The sequence below is a fragment of the Bos javanicus genome, chromosome 6 (assembly GCF_032452875.1).
Source record: "Bos javanicus breed banteng chromosome 6, ARS-OSU_banteng_1.0, whole genome shotgun sequence".
Classification (NCBI taxonomy): Eukaryota; Metazoa; Chordata; class Mammalia; order Artiodactyla; family Bovidae; genus Bos; species Bos javanicus.
In genome coordinates, this window is record NC_083873.1 from 62,653,359 (window position 1) to 62,665,728 (window position 12,370).

Here is a 12,370-nt window from a genome sequence, read left to right on the forward strand (position 1 = left end):
TAGTTTTTTGATATAAAGTCATTGTCAGTTATTGTCATTGTCATGGTGAGAAATCACTGTGTAGTGCAGAGAGCCCAGTCTGGTGTTCTATAATGACCTGGAAGGATGGGATGGAGAGAGAGGAGGAAGGCTCTGGAGGGATATATGTATATTTATGACTGATTTGTATTGTTGACGATGAACCGGGGCAACCGGGCACAACAACGAGGAGGTCGAGACTGAGGAGGGCTCCGAGCTGGAGGGGACCGCGCAGCCACCAGCACCCAGGCAGCAGCTGCACACGGAGCCTGGCGGCTACTCGGGGCTGGCCGGACATTATGTCATGGACAATATTACCATGCAGAACCAATTCTATGAGACACAGGTCATCAAGCAAGAGAAGGAATCAGGCTACAAGAGGAAACTACTGGAAATGGACCAACAGCAGCAGGCCTATTGCCCAGAAGTGAAGACAGAGATGAAGCAAGAAGCACCCACCAGCTTCCTCCCACCCGAAGCATCTCAACACAAACCAGACAGACAGCAATTCCAGAGTCGCAAGAGGCTTTATGAAGAAAACCAGGGACGGGGGTACTTTGAGCACCGAGAGGATAGGAGGGGGCGATCTCCTCAGCCTCCGGCTGAAGAGGATAAAGATGACTTTGACGACACCCTTGTGGCCATTGACACATATAGCGACACCCTTGTGGCCATTGACACATATAACTGCGACCTCCACTTCAAGGTGGCCCGAGATGGGAGTAGTGGCTACCGGCTCATGATTGAAGGCTTTGCACACCTGTGGTCAGGAGCCCGTGCCAGCTACAGGGTCAGAAGGGGCCGTGTGTGCTTTGAGATGACGATCAATAAAGAAATCTCTGTGAAGCACCTTCCGTCTACATAGCCCGACCCACACGTGGTCCGCATTGGTTGGTCCCTGGACTCTTGCAGCACTCAGCTAGGCGAAGAGCCTTTCTCCTATGGCTACGGAGGCTCTGGGAAGAAGTCAACCAATGGCCGCTTTGAAAACTATGGAGACAAGTTTGCAGAGAATGATGTAATTGGCTGCTTTGTGAGGATAAAGCATCTGCATGCAATGCAGGAGACCCGGGAAGATCCCTTGGAGAAGGAAATGGCAACCCACTCCAGTATCGTGCCTGGAGAATCCCATGGACAGAAGAGCCTGGCGGGCTACAGTCCACAGGGTTGCAGAGTCGGACACGACTGAGCAACTTCACACACATGGAAGAAACCAATACAACACTGTAAAATTTTAAAAATAAATGAAGAAATAAAGAAGAAAAAAAGCTGTATTCTATTCCATAAATTCCATCACATCATGGCATATACATGGGGAAAAAGTTGAAACAGTGACAAATTTTATTTTCTTGGGCTCCAAAATTACTGTGGACAGTGATGCTGTCATGAAATTAAAAGACGCTTCTTGGAAGGAAAGCTATGGCAAATCTAGACAGCATTTTTAAAAAACAGAGACATCACTTTGCTGAAAAGGTCTGTATAATCAAACTATGGTTTTTCCAGTAGTGATGTATGGATGTGAGAGCCGGACCATAAAACAACTGAGTGTTAAAGAACTGATGCTTTCGAACTGTGGTGCTGGAGAAGATTCTTGAGAGTCCCTTGGTCAGCAAGGAAATCAAACCAGTTAATCCGAAATGAAATCAACCCTGAATATTCATCAGATGGACTGATGTTGAAGCTGAAACTCCAATACTCTGGCCACCTGATGTGATGAGCTGACTCACTGGAAAAGACTCTGATGCTAGGAAAGATCAAGGGCAGAAGAAGGGAGTGACAGGGGATGAAATTGTTGGATGGCATCACTGACTCAATGGACATGAGTTTGAACAAACTCCAGAATATAGTGAAGGGTAGGGAAGCCTGAAATGCTGCAGTCCATGGGGTTGCAAAGAGTCGGACACAGCTTAGCAACTGAATCAACAAATGACAGCAATTCCATAAATATTTACAGAGCCAATTACTCCTTTTTAAAGATAATGGTATATCTGGAAAGACATTATATATTGATACATTCACCAGGATACCTTCAGTTCCTGATATTTACTATGCAGCTAAACAGTATTCAGTGGGTAGATAATAAAATGCATTTATATTATGTGTGGCAAACATATATATGAAAACATTAATTTTCAGGGTGGAATTTAATATGTATTACTTGTTTTAGTTACAGTTCATCATGATCATATTCTATTCTCTTAGAAAAAAATATTGATACATGCCACATAGCTTCGGTAAAATAGGGTTTTACAAGGGCAAGAAGGTAGAACTTTTCTTTCATATTGTTTCCTCTTCTTGATTTATTATAATGAAGTATTTTCAGAAAAACTTTCCGTAAAATTGTTCAGTAGAATTTTATAAATTTATGATAATGAAGCATAATTCCCATTAAGCTAAATTATTAGGTCAATAATATTACTTCAATATTCTGTAAATACAGGTTTGAATGACACTTGGAGCAAGAAAATTCATGCCTGATGTTGAGGTATAAGGTAAAAATGAGATGAAGTTAAAATTATTGTTAATTATATTATCATTATTTTGCCTAACTTCTTTAGTAACAGCTATTCATTTTAAAGCACAGTGTGGGAATAGCTCATATCGATAAATAAAAAGGGCATGCTGACTTCTCTAACATTTTTACATGACCGATAGCACATGAAAAAGAGATGTTCCTTAGAAATGTGTTATATATTTTATTATTATATTTACATGATGTTACTGAGTTATTACTTCTTAAGAAGTAAATATGATTATTTTTGTCTATATATTTGATCATTTTAATAAAGAAAATATTGCTGTAATGAAAGCAAGGAAGTTAAGAATTATGTAACAAAACACTTTGTGAATTTGCAAGAATTCTTTTTACATGAAATCCTTAGGTAAAAGATTTCAAAGAATGGGTAAAAGTTATTTATGTACCTTGATGCCTTTGCAGATAATGCCAGTAGCTTTAAACTGTTTGAAAAAAATTGTTACATTGCTGGATACATATTATAATGTCCATTCAGTTCAGTTCAGTTCAGTCACTCAGTTGTGTTTGACTCTGTGACCCCATGAATTGCAGCACGCCAGGCCTCCTTGTCCATCACCAACTCCCAGAGTTCACCCAAACTCATGTCCATCGAGTCAGTTATGCCATCCAGCCATCTCATCCTCTGTCGTTCCCTTCTCCTCCTGCCCCCCAATCCCTCCCAGCATCAGAGTCTTTTCCAATGAGTCAACTCTTCACATGAGGTGGCCAAAGTACTGGAGTTTCAGCTTTAGCATCAGCCCTTCCAATGAACACCCAAGACTGATCTCCTTTAGGATGGACTGGTTGGATCTCCTTGCAGTCCAAGGGACTCTCAAGAGTCTTCTCCAACACCACAGTTCAAAAGCATCAATTATTCGGTGGTCAGCTTTCTTCACAGTCCAATTCTCACATCCATACATGACCACTGGAAAAACCATAGCCTTGACTAGACAGACCTTTGTTGGCAAAGTAATGTCTCTGCTTTTCAATATGCTATCTAGGTTGGTCATAATTTTCCTTCCAAGGAGTAAGCGTCTTTTAATTTCATGGCTGCAATCACCATCTGCAGTGATTTTGGAGCCCCAAAAAATAAAATCTGACACTGTTTCCACTCTTTCCCCATCTATTTCCCATGAAGTGATGGGACCAGATGCCACGATCTTAGTTTTCATAATGTTGAGCTTTAAGCCAACTTTTTAACTCTCCTCTTTCACTTTTATCAAGAGGCTTTTTAGTTCCTCTTCACTTTCTGCCATAAGGGCGGTATCATCTGCGTATCTGAGGTTATTGATATTTCTCCCTGCAATCTTGATTCCAGCTTGTGCTTCTTCCAGCCCAGCGTTGCTCATGATGTACCTAGTAGTCAGAATATTAAGTATGAGATAATTAAGTGATACAGCAAATGATGAAAAAGCAAGTGTTGTGCAGAATAACTACTACTCTTAAATTGTTATAACTGAAAACTCTTAAATTTACAGAGTAAATTTAAGGCAATATGCTCCATTCCATTTCCTAAATATTTATTGAACCATATGTAACCTCTTTTTTGTGAGTTCATAAATAAGTATAGTCAGGAAAATAAACTCTTCTTCTCAGTGTAGGAGAAGGCAATGGCATCCCACTCCAGTACTCTTGCCTGGAAACTCCCATGGACGGAGGAGTCTGATAGGCCGCAGTCCGTGGGGTCGAGAAGAGTCAGACACGACTGAGAGACTTCACTTTCACTTTTCACTTTCATACATTGTAGAAGGAAGCGGCAACCCACTCCGGTGTTCTTGCCTAGAGAATCTCAGGGACAGGCGAGCCTGGTGGGCTGCCATCTGTGGGGTCGCACAGAGTCGGACATGACTGAAGTGACTTAGCAGCAGCAGCAGCTCAGTGTTAAAGTGGTCAAGAATGACCATGTAGAGAATGCAGTGAAACAGAATCCAATTGAATTTCTAGTTGACCTACAAGGAAGTATGCTTTCCAAGTATATGCCTCTTTACAGAAAGCCCCACAGCCTCTTCAACTGACTGTTAGTGTATACTATCTGTAGCTTTCCTTATTTTGTATCTAGCACTCCAAACTGGATTTAAAATCTCCCAAGGAAGTTGTACATCATTTGTTTATCTGGTGTACCATACACTGAGCAAATGTTCTCTACATATCTGTTGATTTTGTATAGAATAGGAACCTGTATTCTAATCTATCTGAATTGATTATTGTCCTATGATAAAGAAACAAGTATACCATCTTTGAAAAAAGAATGATAAATTATAAGTAAATGCTAAGTGAACTGTTTTTTCAAGATTCAATTATATTCTCTATGCTTTGTTTAATTCTGTAAGTCTATTATGTGATTTGGCTAAGAACTAACTATCCAAGGTTGTCTATATTTTACTCCCACTGTGTTGTTTGATTCAGAAGTTGATTTTCTTAAATTATCAGATACTCAATACATGCTCCATCTCGTGCAAATGATAACAAGATTTTTTGGCAAGTCTGTAGTTTAAAAATGAATCCAGCCCCATTGACTGGTGTGCTTTAATTGCTGTAATTTAAATAATTAATTCTATATTTAGAAAATGAGTTCAAGGTGGTGTGTGATTAACCATGTTTAATGAAGTCATTACCTGATTAAAAAGCATTTCATGCCCATGACTGATTATATCCAAATGCTAGTCAATTTGATTTAAATTGTCTATATATATTTGAATTTGTTACAGTTTTTTGTTGTACCTACTATGATGAAAACTTGCACTGATATTCTATTATGGGTTATTGCTTACGCTTTATATTTATCTTTACCAGAAGTACAGTATAGGAAATAGTGTTCGACTCCACTAGAAACATCTTCAGGGAATGTTCTTGACTTAGGAAATGGTTTCATTTTGGAAGGTTTAACTTTTAAAAATAAAAGGGATTAGTTCAATTAAGAACATGGCTCTTTAGTGATCAGGCAGATGGTTGAATATCTGAAGCACTTTCTTATACATCAACTCTAGCTCAAATCTTCAGATATATAATGTATCAAACTTCAGTGTGCCTTGAGAAAGTACAGGATTTTAAAGAAAAGAAGTTTTTGAAGTGTTTTTAATAATAAAATTAAAGAGTAAGAGAATATTTTTTCCAGAAGACAAGCACTAGCTACTTTTCTTCTACACTGAACACAGAACAAGAGAAAATATAATTAAACTAAGAAATGAGTTATTTTAGGTCTTAGGGTTGCTTTGAAATTATAAACTCATTCCGCTATATGCTACAGTGCATTACTGAGGTTAGAGTATGATACTTTTTGGTAGAGAATTTTAGAGGCTTCCTGATGTCTCATGTGGTTTAGTGATATTACCTGAGTTACTACTTGAAGTAGTCAATAACTTTTTAAGGTTGCTTCTTCAATAGGCAATCTTATAGTGCTACAGTATGAAATTTTCATATTTTTTAGTGCAAAAGCATACTTCAAAGTAGAACAGGCCATTGTTTATACTATGGACTCAGCCCTGATGACTGTGATATTTGACATCTACAAAAACTAAATATCTACATATGCACACATACATATATATATATATAAATCAGTTATCTTCACCTGTACTTTAAAAAAATATTCTGAAAATTTTAACATCTGAGGATAACAGGTTTTTCAATGGTTCCTATTAAATTGCTGTCATTGGTTGACAAACAAAAACATAAGTACATATCTAAGAAAAATATGCTTTAGATTTGTTGTATAATGCATACATTTTGAAAATGTACAGGGTGATCAGGGTTTCTCAACCTTGGCACTGTTGATATTTCAGGCTGAATAAATCTTTGTTGTGGGAAGTTGTACTGTGCATTCTAGGATGTTTAGAAAAATCTTTGGCCTTTACCCTCTAGATTCCAGTAGAATCCTCCCCAACCAAAATCAGGACAAAAATCACTCCATATACTGTCAAATCCTCTTTGGAAGGAAGAGAGTGGTGGTTGAAAAATTGCCTTAGTTGAAAACCACTGTAGAGATTACAGTGAACCACTGATTTTGTCTCAATTTGTTAGAGCAGTGTTAGAAAACATATATACCCTGTGTGTGTTCAGTCATGTCTGACTCTGTGACCGCATGGACTGTAGCCAGTCAGGCTCCTTTGTCCTTTGAATTTTGCAGGCAAGAACACTGGAGTGAATTGCCATTTCCTACTCCAGGGTATCTTCCCAACCCAGGGATTGACCTTGCATCTTTTGTGTCTCCTTCATTGACAGGCAGATGTTTACCACTGTGCCACCTGGGAAGGCCACACTTGATTTAATTAACTTGAAGTAGGTTCATAGGGGATGGCAAAGAAGGAGATGGTTAGATAGCATCACTGACTCAATGGACATGAATTTGAACAAAATCCAGAAGATGGTGGAGGACAGAGGTGCCTGACATCCTACAGTCCATGGAATTGCAAAAAGTCGGACACAATTTAGCGACTGAACAACGACAACATCTATAGATGGTGTTTATTACTTCCTTCTTCTGAGCACTGTTTTTATGCTTCTCTGTCCTTACCAGACAGGGATGTCAGCTTAGAGATGTGATAAAACTTCATTCCCAAGTGATCTGAGCCCTTGGTAAAGCTTTTTCTATAGTGCCCTAGTGGCTTTTATTAAATTTTAACACTTGTTAAGATCATAGACTAAGACAATAAAAGAGAATCCTAGAATCCTCTTCTTATCATTCATATTCTTATTCTTTCCTCTTCATTTTCCACCTGTATCATACATTTCCCAACATTCAGGGTAACAGTGTTAGGCATCCATCATACTGTCTTCCATATCACAATCTTAAATGAAACACCCCCGCCAGACCAAGTTTGATACTAATCCTCTCATTGTAATTCTTACAGCCTCCTTGTTATGTGGCCAGACCTTCGCCTCTGCCAACATACTGATGCAGAGGTTCGCCATAAGCCACTTTTAGGAGAAACAGAGGATTAGACATACAACTCAAAATTCTGCCTTTTGAAAGAAATGTCTGAATTGATTACTCAATCTTCTAGTGTAACTTCTTTGTAGACATTTTAAATCAGAGTATACCATCTTATTAAATTTTTCATTTTATTTCTGTCATACATAATACTCAGGTTTCTTTCTTCTCAGTCATTTGATACTGGAGAGCTCTCCAGAAGTGTATATTATGTGAGAAAGCTTAGATGTTAGTATGGCCAGAGAGGGCATGCCAGGAGTGAATGCAGTTTGTTTACCAAATATGTGTGGTCTCAGAACCAGCTTATGTCTGGTCTCAGATACTTCTTTTTTTAAATTATGAATTATTGCTAGGCAAGTTCAGTATTCGGGCTAGATAGATATCATCATGTATATTATGGCCAGCTTACTTTGTATAGTTACTTGGTGTCCCTGGTCCAGAGATCTGCCTCTGTCTATGCTTAATTTATAGCCAAGAGCCAAAAGAAAATAGTTGCTTATGAAACATTACTTTGCTCCAAGAGCCCAGTGTCCTCTGATGTCATTCCTATGGTCTCTTACAACGCAAGATCAGCTGTAGATTCTTGGATCATGATTTTATGAGTTGAATCATAAGGATGTAAAAAGATAAAGCTGCTTTTACTGCAATCTGAATGTGGAAATTCTTCCCTTTTTCCAAGCCCTAATATAAACTGGAAGTATATCACATGATCACCAAATTTTAGAAAAACCAAGAGTATGGGGGTTTTTCGTTCTTTATTAGTGATGAGTATGGAGAAGGCAATGGCAACCCAGTCCAGTACTCTTGCCTGGAAAATCCCATGGATGGAGGAGCCTGGTGGGCTGCTGTCTCTGGGGTCGCACAGAGTCGGACACTACTGAAGCAACTTAGCAGCAGCAGCAGCAGTGTTGAGTATGCAAAGTGTACTAGGTATTCTGACAAGTTCCAGACCACTGGACCCCCAGAAGCTAAACTGAATAATAGTCTCCTTTATATTCATAAGACTTACCTACCACCTTTTGATATGCAGATGTCTCAGGTAACATGCTATTTCCTTTACTCAATTCTGTTAGGATGATGCCAATAGTTTAAAGGTATGAGTAACAGTCATTGTTTCTCTGGACTAACTGTAGCACAGATCAAGATGATGTAACCTTGGTACTGAAGGATGAAGTCTAGTTTTCTTTCATTAAAAAAAGATGAAACAAAGACTTTTTCTTAGAAGCCAAAGAAGAGAATTCATTCCCAGCAGCTGAACTATGAGAAATAATAAAGTATATCAAATAGAAGAAATATACCTGAAAGAAACTTGTACAGGCACGCGAAACAAAGATGACAGACTATAAACATGCTTAAAATGAAGGTAAATGTCAAAGACTTCAAAATGATTTTTAATCAATTTGAAAAATAGTTGTCTAAAGCAAAAATAATAGCAAGTCATTATGAGTATATATACTATATAACGATAAAACTCATGAAAGCAATGGCACAGGAGACAGGAAGAAGCAATAATTTGGTAAGTGCAGCACATTCAGAGACTTCAATATAAAACTACATTTTTTTTCTTCTTGTTCATGTACTTTCAGAATTTTTTTCCTGATGGAATGCACAAATTATATCTTTTTATAACAAATCTGTGAAATTGTTTTACTGTAAATACCTCTTTCTGGATTTACTTTGTTGTCCTGGCATCTGGCTTAAATTTTTATTCTAGGAAGTTTTCACAGTAACTCTTTCAGGTGAGGAAGCCTCTGCCTGCCCTGAAAAGTGAGGATAGGTTGCTTTGGCAACCAAAGGAGACTCAATGATTTTTGTGCTTCTTGTACTTGGAGTCTCCAAATCTTCCTTTAAATATCTATTCTAGTTCTCAAAATTCTCTTGCCTGACAGGGTACTAAATTTTGCATAAAAAGCTTGGTAACTCTGAAATCAATTAAAAGTGTAAATCCATAGAATAAAAAATGTACATGAATCCTTGAGGCTGTAACTGGTAGTTTTTTTTTAGTACAATTTAAGGAGCCTTGGTTTTCCACTAACATTCTATTCCATTTATTCATCGTTTCCTAAGAACAACTTCTAAGTTTAGTGGCATGCTGCTGCTGCTAAGTCACTTCAGTTGTGTCTGACTCTGTGGGACCCCATAGATGGCAGCCCACCAGGCTCCCCCGCCCCGGGATTCTCCAGGCAAGAACACTGGAGTGGGTTGCCATTTCCTTCTCCAATGCATGAAAGTTTAGTGGCATAACTATTCATTATTTCTCACTGTTCGACTCTTTGCGATCCCAGGGACCCCGTCAGGCTCCTCCATCCATGGGATTTTCTAGGCAAGAATATTGGAATGGGTTGCCGTTTCCTCTTGCAAGGGATCTTCCTGACCCAAGGATCAAGCCGATGTCTCTTGTGTCTCCTGCATTGAACAGGTAGAGTCTTTACCAGCTGTACCACCTGGGAAGCCCTATGATTTAGGGAGGGCTCAACAGGGATGTTGTATTAGTTGCCTTTCATTGCTGTAACAAGTTACCAAACCTACATATATTAAAGCAATGAAAATTTTCTGACAGTTTAATTTCCCTGAGCTAAGTGCCAACTCAGCATGGCTGATTTCTTAGGGAGATTTTGCTGGGAGAATTTGTCTGCCTTTTTAAACTTTCAGTAGCTCCCTGCTTTCATTGATTGGCTCATGACCCATTTCTCTTATCACTCCAGCCTCCTGTTTCCACTGTGACATCTCTTAATACTATGTCTTTAACCTTTTTTGTCTCCCTCTTTAAGATCCTTGGATTGCATTTTGGGTCCAGCAGGTAATTCAGGATAATCTTTTACTCCCAAGGGCTTCCCTAATAGCTCAGTTGGTAAAGAATCTGCCTGCAGTGCAGGAGACCCCAGTTGGATTCCTGGGTCTCGAAGATCCACTGGCGAAAGGACAGGTAACCCACTACAGTATTCTTGGGCTTTCCTTGTGGCTCAGCTGGTAAAGAATCCACCTGCAATGAGGGAGACCTGGGTTAGATCCCTGGGTTGGAAAGATCCCCTGGAGAAGAGAAAGGCTACCCACTCCAGTATTCTAGTTTGGAGAATTCCATGAACTGTACAGTCTATGGGGTCTCAAAGAGTTGGACACGACAAACTGATTTTCACTTTCACTCCCAAGAAATGATTTTATTTAATCATACTTATAAAGTCTTTTTTGCCACGTAACGTGTTGTTCATAGGTTCCAGGGATTAGATTGTAGATATCTTTAGAGCATTGCTATTCAGCCTACCACTGATGATATGTCTCTTTCCTGCATGGTGTTGGCTGGAGCTATAACTAGAGCTGAAGGATCCAAGATGGCTTCACTCATGTTTTTGGAGCCTCAACCGGAGTGGTTAGCATTGCTGAGGATTGGCTGAGCCTCTCTGTCTCTGTGAATTCTGTCTTCGTGAATTCACGAATTCACAAAGGTCTGACTCATGCTATTTTTCCATAGAGCTGAATCTCAAAAGAGGAAGCTACTGTGCCCTTCTAAACCCAAACCTTATAGTGCACACTTATATATATCACTTTCAGTTCATTCTGTTGGTCAAAGCTAGTTACAAAATCAGCCTAGAATAAAGGAGAAAAAATAAAAGAAATGACCTCACCTCTTCATGAGTGAAGTGGCATGAGCATACAAACATGAGAGGAATCATTGGTGTCCATTGTTGCAATCTACCACATTTTGAACTAAGAAATTAAGAATTTGATCATAATATTTTTTTTCATTTAATTTACTTTAATTTTTCAGTCCCATTACAAGAAGTCGTCACTCTATAGACTTGAATTCATGATACCTGTTGTTCTGTCTTAAAAAAATCTATGTCCCATTAGACTCAAAGCCTTCCTTGGCTTGGGTCAATGGCTACTTGATTCTCAGGGATTACAGGGTCTTTAATTAGCTAAATTATCACTGTATACCATGTGGTATCAAGCTCCTATCCTGGAATACTAATGGAGTTTTCAGGGTCTTCAGATCCATCTAGGCTCAAATGAATCATATATTTCTTCCATTTCCCTAAGGATTTGTTCTCTGTCATGTATTTCTGGGCCAAATTTCAATATTAGCTAAAGTTCTTTTGTCATAAACAACAGAAGTTGATTCACATAAGCAGAGAAGCAATTTATTAGAATCATGAAAAGCATTTTGAAGATTTAGAAGGAAGCCTAGAAACAAAGAAACTTAGTTACAGAGAGCATAATCAATGATTCCTTCAGGAATTCAGTTGGTGATGTTGATACTCCTGGCATCACAGCCACTGCATTCCTGCCACTGTCGTTGATGGACTCTAGATTCTGCTACCATTTTCCACGAAAAGACTTTAGCTGTACCTATATTTTTGCATCTCTCCTTTCAGATATAAGGAAGAATATGATCAAGCCCAGGTTATGTTCTAAGATGCTGGTTTCCAAAAAGAGACAATGTCTCATCTTCTGAATATGTAGTGGAAAGTGTGGGTTGCCTTGTTCTAAGAGTCACACTTTGTGTGTTAACCCACATATAAGATTGAGCTTCCATCACTGGATAGTTAAAGAACTAAATCTTGGCAATGCTTATTATAAAATTAAATTAAAAAAAATCCAACATCAGGTAATTCCCAGCAGTCCAGTGGTTAGGACTCCATGCTTCCACTGCAGGGGCATGGTTTCAATCGTGGTCAGGAAATTGAGATTCCCACACGCTACATGGGAAGGCCAAAAACAAACAAACCTAAAAGTTCATTTGCTTTTTACTGCCTCACTCGAATAGGGAAACAACTGTTTTGACTTGTTATAATTATCACCATCTTTCTCTTCTAAATTATTCATCATCCTCTAACTTAGAAGCACACACACCCACACACCCACACACATGCATACACTTTACTCAAGGGTTCCTCAGTATAAGGGTT

At 38.8% G+C, this 12,370-nt stretch overlaps 1 protein-coding gene across 1 annotated transcript; it reads left to right on the forward strand.

Moving 5' to 3' along the window:
• The first annotated feature begins 225 nt into the window (after nucleotides 1-225).
• On the forward strand, nucleotides 226-1,052 carry LOC133250097 (heterogeneous nuclear ribonucleoprotein U-like protein 1). Its single transcript, XM_061421227.1, has one exon. The coding sequence runs from the start codon at nucleotides 323-325 to the stop codon at nucleotides 881-883; it is 561 nt and encodes a 186-aa protein (XP_061277211.1). The 5' UTR covers nucleotides 226-322; the 3' UTR covers nucleotides 884-1,052.
• Nucleotides 1,053-12,370: the final 11,318 nt, after the last annotated feature.

Excerpts from the sequence above, each read along its gene's own strand:
- LOC133250097 (XM_061421227.1), top strand. The coding sequence starts at position 323 with ATGGACAATATTACCATGCAGAACCAATTCTATGAGACACAGGTCATC.